The sequence below is a fragment of the Dysidea avara genome, chromosome 5, assembly GCF_963678975.1.
Source record: "Dysidea avara chromosome 5, odDysAvar1.4, whole genome shotgun sequence".
NCBI classification, from domain to species: domain Eukaryota; kingdom Metazoa; phylum Porifera; class Demospongiae; order Dictyoceratida; family Dysideidae; genus Dysidea; species Dysidea avara.
Window position 1 is genome coordinate 33,949,875 of NC_089276.1, and position 13,654 is coordinate 33,963,528.

At 39.1% G+C, this 13,654-nt stretch overlaps 1 protein-coding gene across 1 annotated transcript; it reads right to left on the reverse strand.

Annotated features, from left to right (window-relative positions):
• Positions 1-10,201: 10,201 nt before the first annotated feature.
• Positions 10,202-11,237, reverse strand: LOC136255215 (uncharacterized). The gene has a single exon (XM_066047939.1). It carries the CDS (start codon positions 11,235-11,237, stop codon positions 10,203-10,205), a length of 1,035 nt encoding a protein of 344 aa, XP_065904011.1. The 3' UTR covers position 10,202.
• Positions 11,238-13,654: the final 2,417 nt, after the last annotated feature.

The following is a 13,654-nucleotide window of genomic DNA, read 5'->3' on the forward strand; positions in this document are numbered from 1 at the left end:
GGCACTATACCATCCCTTCAACTCTTAGTGCACCATTGGTTGCATGTGTCCTCACTGTGTGCTGTCCACTTCCTGTAGGCACACAAGTTAGTTAACTGGTCTACACCCTCATGACAAAACTGCAGCTTCTTGTTGCCTGCTTCCTTCTCAGTATCAGTACCTGTTCTAATAAACACATCACCTCCAGTGGCAGTGCATTGAGTGCAACAGCAACTCCAAGACCAATGCCATCTTAATGTTGTTCGCTCACCTTACAATATAAACTCTATACTGTACCGGAGGTTGACTCATCCATGCTGGAGATCACCCCAATCACAGATTATGGTGACATTGGTAAGTGCACAGGGTCCTGCCACCCAGCCTACTAAATTACTGTACCAAACACACATTACCAATCTTTTTTTTAGCCTGTAGGGGGAAATGTGGAATAAACTTGGGTGAATGGCCAAAGAAAGGTTCCAATGTGGAACCTTTCCACCCAAGAAAAATTGGAACTACATAAAGAGAGAACAATTATACTAGAGACACTATAATTATAACACATACTTGCATGTAGAGATTCAAAGAAAGATCTGAATGCATGTATTAAAACAATCTGAACTAAAGGATGAAGCTGGTTCTGGCTATGAACATGAAAACTGTACATGTGGAAGAATCATAGGTAACAATTGACTGAGACTGAATAGAGCTGTATGTGCAAGTCTGATATACTGTCTGCTTTGGCTGAAGTAGCATCAATACAAAAATTATGCATATTAAATTTACCTCTTGTCAAAGTGTAGATCCATGAGGAGGGAATCAAGGAATGAGGAAAGTATAGAATGAGTCAGAAAGCGGCCATCGCTAAGTTTGAATAAAGGGCCAGAAGCACTGCCGCAGATTGCCAAATATGCAAGAATGCCGTAATTGGACAGGACAGACAAGAGTATCAGTTCTACAAAGATACAAATTTACACCAAAGCAGAAGGGGTCTCTCTTGGACCGTTTACATAAACAGAGGACATCGGAAAGATTTGTTATTTTTCTTCATGTGCAATTCATGATATTGTACTTGGAAAGCAAGAAAGGTTCCAGAGTAGTGGTGGAAATAATAAGGATGCTGCAACCTTGATTTTGCTATATAGTTAGAAGAATTTTTGCAAATCTTTTACCATCCCTTCAACTCTTAGTGCACCATTGGTTGCGTGTGTCCTTACTGTGTGCTGTCCACTTCCTGTAGACACACTAACTGATCTACACCCTCATGACAAAACTGCAGCTTCTTGTTGCCTGCTTCCTTCTCAGCATCAGTAACTGCTCTAATGAACACACCACCTCCAGTGGCAGTGCAACAGCAGCTCCAAGACCATTGAACAACACTCGATTTGTCTGGAGCTTCCGAGCGTTCTGTATTGACAAACAGATGTAAGGGAGGATAATACTGGTATGTCAAAACTGAATGTGTGTATGTTGTAAGGTTGACTGTCAATATTGTCATATTCACAGAAGAACATAATAAACTGAGTGTGAGGTGGTATTGTACATGTCATGCACAAGCTGCAATTGTTGAAAGTTAGCCATTAAAAAAAATTAATATTTATTTGGCAGCAGGCTAATATTATTACATAGTAGTTTACCTAGCTGCTCTAAGAGTTTACTGATTAGGCTGGACATAGATCCATGTCACAAATTATCTTATTTGGCATCCATAAAGAATGGACAATCAACCCTTTATTTTATTTGCATACACGTGCAGTAGTTTCAGATACTGCATGTACTGATTTTCAATGTTTCATTCAGTTACTAGCAGTTGTATTGTATCAGTTGTACTTCTTTTTTGCCGTACAGAAACCTCCATATGGAGTATATGCATTCATGTTATGTAAAAGTGAATGGAATGTAAGTACTTGATTACATGCTGAGCAGAACTTTGTTGGATTTGCTTTTACTGGATGATGTTTATTTGTGATGCGAACAAGTTTCAACTTCTGGCTCAAGACACTGAGTAACAGATAGTAAAGCAATGTTACTCTGACAGTGGTGAAAGGGAATTTAATGGCTTCTGATTCCATAAAATGTATGATTATGTGGCCTGTATATTAGCTATAAAAGTTGCCATCTCATTATACTGTTGCTCATACATGTGTAACTGATAGATAGTTTGATTCTCAACTTTTCAAATGGATTCAATAGATTGGTAAGCTGTGTACAGATTTGTTGCTCTATAAGGTGTGTTGATATGGTTAGCAATTGCATGAGATTTTATGAATGTAAATGTTACTTTTGACTGTGGAAAATATATGTTAGTCTATGCTTCATGCAGCTTTCATTTGATACATTATTATTCAGTAGGGGCAATGTGTTCCCATGAGTATGATGTCTCTACTCAACATTTTCATTGACAAAACGCTTGCAGGAGTACCACTATCCAGCCTTGTGTGTATGGATATGAGGTGTCCAGAGTCATGTGAGTCTCAAGAAGCATGTCTACCAACTTGAGTATAGATATAGCACACAGGGATTTTATTGTATAACACACAAACAAGTATATCCTATATAATTAAAGAGCATGTATGTCAACTGATAACTTAAAGATTCATAGTTTTTACATGCTAGCTATTGAAACATCAAGCAGTTGCAGGGATACAATGTATGTACGTACGTACGTATGTACACACGGATGTGAGTATGTATGTACATTGCATATAACTTTTATGTACTTGTACTACTGTACACATGTAGGCCATACAAGAAGTCATGATGTTTAAGTACTGGTTGAATGCAGAGAAAATCATGGATCCCAGGCTGTGTGGCTCCACAGGTACTTGCCTAGACTGCACAATGCCTGTGGATCAAGTCACCACCTGGTCTAGGATATTTTCTGCATTCACAGGATTTTAGTAACATGTTTCTGACTTACTGATACACATGCTTGTAGTAGCCTTCTTTGCAGGTCCCTAGTGGGATAGTGAGTATGTGTTGTTTATTTGGTAGAACAATTTCTGCTGTATTGTGAACTATATAGCTACAGGTGTACTCTACAATTAGGACATTGGGACTTCAATACAACCGTGACACCCTACATTCACTTCTGCACCACAGAATATGATAGTCTGCATGGCTGTGGAATACAATGCTATCTATTTATGCAAGGGTAATTGCCATAGGAATAAAGTTGAGTCTCCACTTCCTTCACCAGGTTAGAAGAAACACAAGTCACAGACTGTGTACAGTGAAGCCCACCTCTGTGACCAAAAATGTAATAACAAGGTTGACAGCAGTTATTTAGGCCACTCCAAATAAGGATGTGGTTTCCCATCCTCTGCCCACATCATATCTGAGCACCCACATTAAATAGTCATTATTACCCCTTTTAGTCATTATTCTTGAAGATGATTATTTCTTGGTAGTGCTGCCACCTGTATGGATCCCTTCTGTTATGTGCTGAAACTCTGAAAGAATGACTCTAAGAGGCCTTGTAACTGATTGGTCACTTTGCAAAGCTGATGAAAAGTGGAAAGTTGAGAAATTTTTAGTAAGTTTAGTAGTATACTGAGCTAGATGACAGGATGTCAATCTCTGCATGCATGTGCAGCTATAACTATATAGTGAGTGCTCAAGTTTCTTAAATTTAAGCCTCGGTTTTATTATTAGCCAGACAAAAGAAGCCTTATATTGCTTTCATACTAGCTATAATACTAAATTTTGTTTGGATTGTTTACCCACTGTTGATGAAATATGAATGGTTGAACCACAACCTGTTGTTGTGACTGTAGTCTTCAATCTGTGAATAAACCTAGGGCCTCCAAATTTACTAGTAATTAGCTATGTGAATTAATACATATTTAGCTATGTAATAACACATGATTATCACATGATTATCATCAACAAGGACTGGCAGAAGCATGACATGGGAGTCATGTAATGTAATGACATGGAAGTCATTATGTCAAGTCATGTTATCCTGATTCTCACAAGTTCTCCCATGTATGTATTTATTAATTAAAACTTCTCAGCATAAAAGCTGAAGGTCTACAAGACTCGATGGGCCTGTAGCCTGAAAAACAAATTAAATTATTTATACGGATATGTATACAGTATGCGCATGAGTGAATTACAAGTAAATTGTGTCAGTGGTCAGAGTTAATTGTGTTAAAAGTGTGGAAGTTAATTGTAACTGGAATGGATGAACACCAATAACAGGGACAAACAATATGAAAGGTGCAGGCTTGATTCTGGTGAGTGTTTATAAAATGTTGCTTAAGTTGATGAATTGAAAGAGATGTTTCAAATACAGGTAGATAATTCCACAGTCTGACGATTCTGCTGAAATGGTATGATTGAAAACAGTTGGTACAGTGGGTAGAGATGCATGAAGCGTGGGGGTCCAATTCCTGTAGAGAGAACAAATATCTGTTTTCATTTATAGAACACATAAATTATTTATTACATTTATAATGCACATAACTGCTCTATTAGGGTATTTGAACATTCTATTATGGATTTTTCAGTTTTCAGCCCCACTCCAAGAACATATTCAGTGATCCAATTTTGAGGGAACTAAGCCCCCCCTCTTCCGCTCTGGCAAATACTGCAATGACAAAATGGCCAACTTATTACCAGCTGTTTGGTATTATGCCATGCATTGAAACCCTATAATTGCTATTGTGTGTATCAGACTATTGACAAGTACACAGAAAAATTTGGAATTTTCAACTAGAGTAGGGACCATAACACATCAATATGGCTATGTTCAACCCGTTACACAGTGGTGCAAATCAAGAACAGCACCCATGCTATCAAAATAGCCACTATGACAAATACGGATGATTTCCATTACAGAGGGAAGCCATCACGTGCTATCGCCAAATCGACACTTTTCACTGTCAGCAAAGATGAATGGGACACAAAGGAGGACACTGGTAAGTCCATGAAGAATGCATTGTACATACTGTGGTGTGCCAAAAGGCACTCTGGCTGAAGTGACATCAAACAGTGAAAAAATCAAGCCCGTAGCCTTAGCCATTATCGAGTTACGCTTTAGTCAGTCCGGCAGTCAGTATTCTGTTAAATGTATTTTTAAAATTCTGTAGCAACTTGTTGAAAGCGTTTTGGGTTGATCTGAAAGCTTGTTTGGGCTTAGTTTCACCTAACCAATACTACCTCATCATCGTCAGGGGAAATTGAGGCTGTTTTTTTGGGTGATATCATTTTGTGGGCCATGCCTACTCCTTTGTGGTCCCTATTATACAGTACTATTGTACTGTATGATTTTCTCGAACTGTATATAGAAATGGCTTATGGCTGTGTCCATGATCAGCAAACAGTGTAACTATAAGCCGAAAGATGTTTTCAGCTATAACAGTTCAATGTTTTTAAAACTGTCTTTGACTACAGCAGAGGCTCCAACCTTGGATCTTTCTTGGGAGTGAGACTTTTCACAAAGGTGAACAATAGAGATGTAGTCCTTCAACCACACACATGCAATTCAACAAAGTTATATTATAACCAGCACTTCAGGATGTCATCACATTATAATAGCACAGCCTCCTTGTGCTAATTATATTTGAAAGTGCTTGCACATACAGTTACACCATTGAGAAGTTGTGTATTAGATTACTATCCATTATGCAGAGAGACAAAAGCAAATATTGCTAGCCAGTGCCATGAAAGTTGGTCCTTACAATTTTCTAGTGAGTTATGTTAGCCAGTGAACTAAATAGGTACTAGTGTAAAATATTAATAACTGCAAAGTGTGTGCTAGCTGCTGTACATTACATTACGATTTCCGACAGGTTCACGTGATCCGCTGGAGTACACACTTCAATAATAATAATAATCTTCTGTACCTACAAGATGTCTTGCCAGCTCAACTAGCTACCTAGCTTCTAATCATGTCCACACAGGTTGTAGCTATCTTGCAGCAACAAAACCCCGGGAATAAAGTCATGTTGTACTCAACTACTACATGCTTTAAATGATTGGACCTTATCACTCGATGAACGTCTCTCTACTGATGTAGTTTATTTTGATTTCTCAAAAGCATTTGACAGCGTCCCACATACTAGACTTTTATTGAAACTTCAAGCATATGGAATTAATGGTCAACTTTTGAGCTGGTTCAAAAATTTTCTTACGGGTCGACGTCAATGTGTTAAAATTAATGGTGTCTTGTCATCTTGGGTACAGGTTTCCAGCGTGTCCCACAAGGTTCAATACTCGGTCCGTTATTGTTTTCTCTATATGTTAACGAACTGCCGTCACTTGTCTCCAGTCAGTTACTGATGTTTGCAGATGATATAAAGCTCTATCGTACCATCCGTTCTTCTGAAGACTGCCTTGTACTGCAAAATGACATAAATATCTTGCTTGACTGGTCAAAAACGTTGGTTATTATCTTTTAATATTTTAAAATGCAAGGTCTTACATATTGGCAATGCTCCATACACCGGCAATTATACTATAGCAGGAATCCAGCTGGAGCTATTGGATAACATTCGAGATCTTGGCATACAAATTGACTCAAAATTAAAATTTCACATTCACACAGATATGGTAGTTAAAAAGGCCTACCGGATTCTAGGTCTCATCTGTAAATCATTTGAGTGTAAGGACTCTGATGTCATGGTAAAACTATAAAACACTTGTCTGCCCAATTGTTGAATATAACAATGTCATATGGGGACCTCTTACACACTTGACAATCAAAAAGTTGAAAGAATGCAGCGTAAAGCAACCAGAATGATTCCATCTATCAACCATTTATCATACTTCGTCAGATTAAGACATCTAAACATACCATCTTTACAACACCGTAGACGAAGGGGTGATTTGATATATTTGTACCAAATTCTCAAAGGCAGTTATGATATAGAAAATCATTTATTTACCCCATCCACTTCTACTGTAACAAGAGGTCACACAAGGAAATTATTAAAACATCACACTAATTCGTATACAAGATCTAATTTTTATAGTAACAGAGTAATCAATGACTGGAATTCATTACCCCAATCTATTGTTGATTCTCCCTCTGTCAATGATTTTAAAACACTGCTGGACAGACACTACAGTAATTGCTTATTTGATTTTGTATAGTAATTAGAATAGCTAAGTACATAATAATTATTAATTTTGTTTATGGATGTACAGGCATAAGCCTTTATCCTTAAAATACAAATACAAATAAAAATCAGTAAACAGAATCGCTGAACTTCACAATTTATATCCCACCTGGAATCCCAGTGAACTTTCAAAGTTCCAGTACACTGCTTGCACACTCAGTCGTTGTCTAAAAGGAATCAGTCAACCCGAACCGCCATTGAGAACTCAGTCCGACCGCCAAACGAAAGTTTGAACGAGAGATCACGTGACTGCTGAAGCATAGATAACCTGACGCGCTCCGCAACTTTCTTAGCCTCAGGACTTAAGTGAAGCAGCCAGCATTGGAAAATTCGGGGAGTTAGGATTACTTGTAGGCGTGAGAGCGTGAGCCAAATCGTGAGAATCACGCCTAGGGAGGAGCCTCTGCTACTTCTCATTGTTAGCTGCGTACCTTACTACCAGTAGCTAGTTAGGCTAGTCTCGCGCAGCCAGACCACTATTTCTCCCCACGGCGCTTATCGATTAGAGCCGGATTATAAGCGCCTGCTCGAAATCTCTAATCGATAAGCCGTGGGAGAAATAGTGGTCTGGCTGCGCGAGACTATAGTTAGGCCACTATTCGGTGATATCATGTTTTTCATCAGAAAATTCCAAATGTATAGTGCGGGCGGGCGGGTCTTTACCATTACCCATCATTCCCAGTACTTGCCACAATATAGTTAGCTATAGACTTATTTTCATACCTCTATACTCTCCAGGACCTGATACTCTCTGCATAACAGACAATTTGCTAACTTAGCTTATAACTCAACACAGCCAGTTTTGCAACCATGCATATCTCGTCATCTTTCGTTACGTGATCACAGTTCCACTCGAACATCAGTAAGCATCACTGCAGTCTAATCTTTCACGTTCTCTTGGATACAATGCAAGATAGCTACTGTGCAGCAATCTTGAAAACTGAATTGCTCATCTTCAATATTTGGTTAATCAGATGAAAAAATGGTTAAATCTTTAATAATGGAGAAATACGCGTGGCAGTAAAAATACATGCGAGCATAGGCGGCGGAAGGGGGGGGGGGGGGGGGCCTGGGGGGGCCCCCTTCGGTCTGCTGAGGGGGAGCTTAGCCCCCCTCAGAATGATATCACACCGAAATTATCTTTCTTGAAGACCGTGATAAAGATCGAGATACTCTAATAGAGCAGTCACTCTAATAAAGTAGTCAGTGTGTAGCGAGCCATGTAAGGATTTTTATGTAGTTTATCAACTAGAAATGGTAACTGGTGAGGTGGAAAACTCTTGTCAGTTGGTTGTGACCTTTTTTTTTTTTTTTTTTGGTCTCACCTTACCAAACTGTAGAAATAAGTCTGGGTTAGCCCAGCGGAGCCCCCCCTCATATCAACTACTTCCTCCGCCGCTGCATGCGGGCAGTGTTTATTCTAGGATTTCTCCTTTAGGGGGGGTGGGGAGGTGGGGATCAGGGGGTGACCAGGTGCCTGAGAGTCTACATCCAATTGTCCAAGTTCACTATAAGTTGAAATAGTTGTGAAACTGGTTAGTCATTTAAGACTGTGTCATGAGTGTTGATTTTGACTTAAGTGAAGCCAGATCCTATGGTTGGTACCTAGAGCACAACGCATAGTGATGACATAATAATGATGTAATATCTAGGACAGCCATGTGCACCTCATGTACATAATTATTCTATTAATAGTACACTGCATTCGTTGAATCTGTTGAATAAACAATTTGTGTGAGATCACTAAGATATTGTATTGACTATCATTGCATGTATAATACCAACGACATGGGTGGATGTCTTCCAAGAAACTTACAGGCTATTTCAAATTGAATATTAGGGCCTTTTCATGGTTATGGAATTTTTTTTAAATCAGGCTTTCTGAGATTTAATCTGTCAGTATATTTGCTGGCTGTGCATGCCATTTAGGCTTAGAATATTTTACAAAATTACACTCTCTGGGAGGACATTTTGATAGTTAAGCATGCTATTTAAGAAACTGGGTAAACTTGGGCTCTCATTGTATATGTACCCTAGGAGACTTTTAAAAATTAAATGATCTGATACTGAATTTGAGAGCATAAAAAGATTGCAAAATTATGCAATTTTTAACCTGGGAAAATTTTACATAATGAACACTCTTGAGATTGAATCTGAGAACATTTTAAAGTTTTGTGTGCCATTTTAAAACAAGCTTAACCTAAGTATAGTGTAGCAGTCATTCACAATTTTAGGGGGTGAGTCTGAGATTTTAGGGGGGGAAGGTTCCCCCCCTAACAGCCCTAGAATAAACACTGCATGCGGGCGCTGGTGAAAAACATATTATCACCAAATAGTGGCCTTATACAAAAACTGGAGCCTAAACACAGCGTAATTACTACAGCCATGGCCAATAATAGTTCCCACAAGTCCCAGGAGCCACTGCAAAGGGTCCGCATCTACGAATTCAGTTAGGTTAGGTGCAGTGGCGGAGGAAGTAGTTGATGAGGTGGGCTGACCAGGGACGGGAATGAACTGAGGCACTACATTGTCTCCGGTTTGGTAAGGTGAGACCAAAAAAAAAAAAAGGTCACAGCCAGCTGACAATAGCTGCCCACCTCACCATCTATGCATTTATAGCTGATAAACTATATAAAAATCCTTACATAGCTCGCTACACACTGTTCTAATACTGTGACTGCTTTATTAGAGTGTATGACTGCTCTATTAGAGTATCTTGATCTTTATCACGGTTTTCAGCCCCACTCCAAGAAGGATAATTTCGGCGTGATATCATTCTGAGGGGGGGGGGGGGGCTAGGCCCCCCCTCAGCAGACCGAAGGGGTAGCCCCCCCCCCTTTCCGCCGCCTATATGGTTAGGTGTAGTACATGTTGCTAGGAATTAACTTGGTTTGGCCTTATGAGTAGCTATACTTATATTATACATCATGAACTCAGTGTATGCTTACTATGCTAGCTATACACAATCTACGCTATACACTTATATATACATATATATATATATATTTTTTTTTTCCCGGGGTGCCTGCACCCCTTGCCACCACCCCCAGCACCAGATGGTAAAAGTGCTGGACAAAAAAGACTGTAAACTCAAAAAAATCAATGAGATGGCAACACTTGGCCTTCCGAAATAGCAAGGTCAAGTGCTCCAATGGTCACAGGGCTGCCACGGTGTGACCTTGCTCCACGCAAGCAGGTCACTGCTGACCTGAGCAAAGAAAAGCTGGTGGAACATCTAATCCATGACACAACACTGCTGTAAGATTGGCCCCGTTGAGTAGATAGCATAGAAGCTAGACGTTTATAAGCAACTGTAGCCGCACTACCCATCCCTCCAAACGTGGAGAAAACCAATGGAGTGAATGAGCCCATTTCAACATCTCTTATTCTCTGTTCATACATCTTTTGTTTATCTCTTTCAAACCTTCTGTACAAGGAAGAAACCGCTGTGTTTCGATAACTGGGAGCAGTTGGATTGAAAATTCTAACATCAAAGAAAGCCTTCTGATGACGACTTCCCCAAAAACCATGTGCACTTACATCTAAACGTGCCTCATCCTCCACATTAGCTGTGGCATAGTGAAAGGACTCACCAGACAGGGGTTGCAGCACTGGTTCAATGGCCACATTATGACATACTTCAGACAAAGCAGCAGCAGTGAAGTCCCTAAGTTTATTATGACGTAGAGTAGGGAAACCACCTGTAGCACAATTCATTGCATGATCAACAGTAAAGCCATGACCACAGACACACTTAGCAGGTAGACCATTGGGCAACCAACCATATCGTAGACACAGTGCATCCCTAAATGCACCTTTATGGAGTGCAAAACCATGTTCTTCAATAGGAAGCACTGATAACCATGATGAGGCACCTTTCTCACTAGATAAAGAAACAATACGACGTAAACTAACTGGCAACTGTGGTGTGAGTTCCGATTGCTTACAAACCAGCTGCCGATGTCTCGAAGCTATAACATTAGCCTTAGCTTGACGCTGGGCACTAACCACTGACATCCTAAAGCAAGTCTGTTGTTCAATGATCTCCTTGGTTAAAGATGAGGTAACTTGAATGGAAGAATCAAATTCAAAGTTAGCATTAGCAGAAGGGTTACACAGACCCAGGCCTCCCATTCGTGCTGGAAGAGAAAACAATTCTCGCTCTAAATCACTGACAAATTTTCCAGTAACAGCAGGAATAAATTCTGTAAAAATAGTTGTTTCAAAAGGTTGAAGATAGTCAGAAATTCTGGGCAGCGTTCGTAAAAAATATGTCCACTTACTAATAAGACCACGCGTGAAAGCACAATAAGCAGCATGAGGGTGAGCCTTTGCAATTACACTTATATATAACAGTGGGAGAGTATCTGCACTGCACAAGTGCTTTTATTATCCTTAGTAGTATACTTGGTTGTGTTTTGTTATCAATTTACAGCAAGGAAAGGAACAGTATATTCAAAAGGCAAGCCTGTGCAAATTACTGTCCAAATACAAAACACAACTAGTACTCAAACGTTGTGAAAGTGGATTAGAGCGCCCTTTACATTAGAGATCGAGATACTCTAATTTATTTATTTGTTTGTTCACAATGTTTCACAACATAATAAACAGACTTATTAAACAGAAACAAAATAAATAAGATACTCTAATGGAACAGTCATATAGTATAGTATAATTTGCACATTCTACTTTCATTATAGCTATTAGCTATTTGTTCTTCCAACAACCAGACACCCGTTCTAAATTGAGTTACAGTTAATGTACCGGCAGTGCTGCACTAGAAATTCTCTGGAGATGCAAAATCATGCACCTGCAGGTTAAATATTTTGCAATGCTGTCACATGCACCGTACTAGCTACGTGACACGAGGAAAAACGTTAGTACTACGTTTCAGTAGCTACTCGGAAGCGCGTAGCTAGATCAGTAAAATTTCAATTGTAAGTCTGAGATGGAGCAAAGTATTGACGTCAGGTCTTCTTCTAGATCGTTAAGTGAACAGTCTCTGTACACTTTAGTGTCTCTTCCAATAGAATTGCTAGTGTACATTTTCTCTTTTGTGAACAGCGCACGTGACAAAGCAAAACTGCGTTATGTCTCACAACGACTACTACAAGCAGTAGAAGCCCCATCATTGTGGAGGAATTTTACTTGGCCACATTACGATTTTCGTGAGGAACGCTCGATTGAGAGTGTGTTTAAGTCGTGTGGTAGGCACATGAAGCAATTATCGTTTCCGGATACCACCGTGTTATCTGTTGAATCACTGCAGCATTGTAGTAATGTCCTACGACTTAGTTTACCATCAGTTAAACTGAATTTTATTCAACTGAGAAGGGTGATGCAATGTATGAAAAAGCTACAATATTTAGATGTTTTGTGGACAACAAGAAATGACATTAAAAGTTTACTTTTAATTGTAGCATATCCTGTCTATGGTTATGCTATCAAAGAGCTTACGATCAGAGAGAAAGTGAAAGATTCGTCATTTGGTGAAGCATTACATTTTTTGCTTAATGAGTGGACAGCATTGAGGCTATTCCCACATACTTTAAATGTTGTTACTAATGTTTCTCCTGACATTATGACAGAGGTTGTTGAACAGTGGATGCATTTCGGGAAACCCAGATCAGTTGATCGCATTAGCTACCTTAATATATATGGCAGTTTTAGCACTTTCATTGGTTTGGTTTCTAAACTTCCCATACTCCAATATCAGATTTTCGGTTCGCAATGTGGCATCCGTTCATTTATAAATGCCAGAAATTATGGGTTGTTGGGATTGGATAGTGATTATTTACTGTTGACTAGCTGTACTATCAGTAATGGTGATTTACTACACAAGGCTAACTTAAGTAACAGCAGTATTCAGGGTACTCCATTGAACATAACCAGCATTGAATTTTTGACACATTTTGTTGCTACTCAATGTGGTTTCCTTTACTCTGAACATCTAGAACAACTAGCTATTGTTTGCCCCAATTTACAACAACTAAACTTAATGGAAACTTCAAACTGTTTGAAATGCTTGCGAGGTTTACGTGCCATTGCTACTTGTTGTCAAAAGCTAGAAGGTCTAAACATCATGGGAATTTCAGTAAAAGAAGTGGAGAGTTGTATAGAACTGTGGAAAATTTTAGTTGATTTACACCTGACCTACCTAGCTATTGAACTATGCTGTCTGCTTTGTTTTGAAGATGATCAAACTAAGCAGATCATTACCAGTTTACACCAGAAGTGTTTAAAGGTGAAAGCATTGGAATCATCCAGTTATGGTGACTGTACTGAGTGTGTTGTAAATGAACTACCATTGATGTTATCCAACTTTCCATTACTCATCCATTGCTGTACATGGTTTATGAAGAATGTCAATATTTGTGAGACACTAAGGTATTTATGTTATATAGGAGATGATGATATGTGGTGGCCTTGGTCAATAAAGAATTGCAACTTAGAACAGTTGTGCACTTTTACAGAAACACTAGTTCTTCCTGACAGTTTCATGAATGCAATATCTGCTCATGGTGGACTGGTACATGTAATTTTGAATGTAG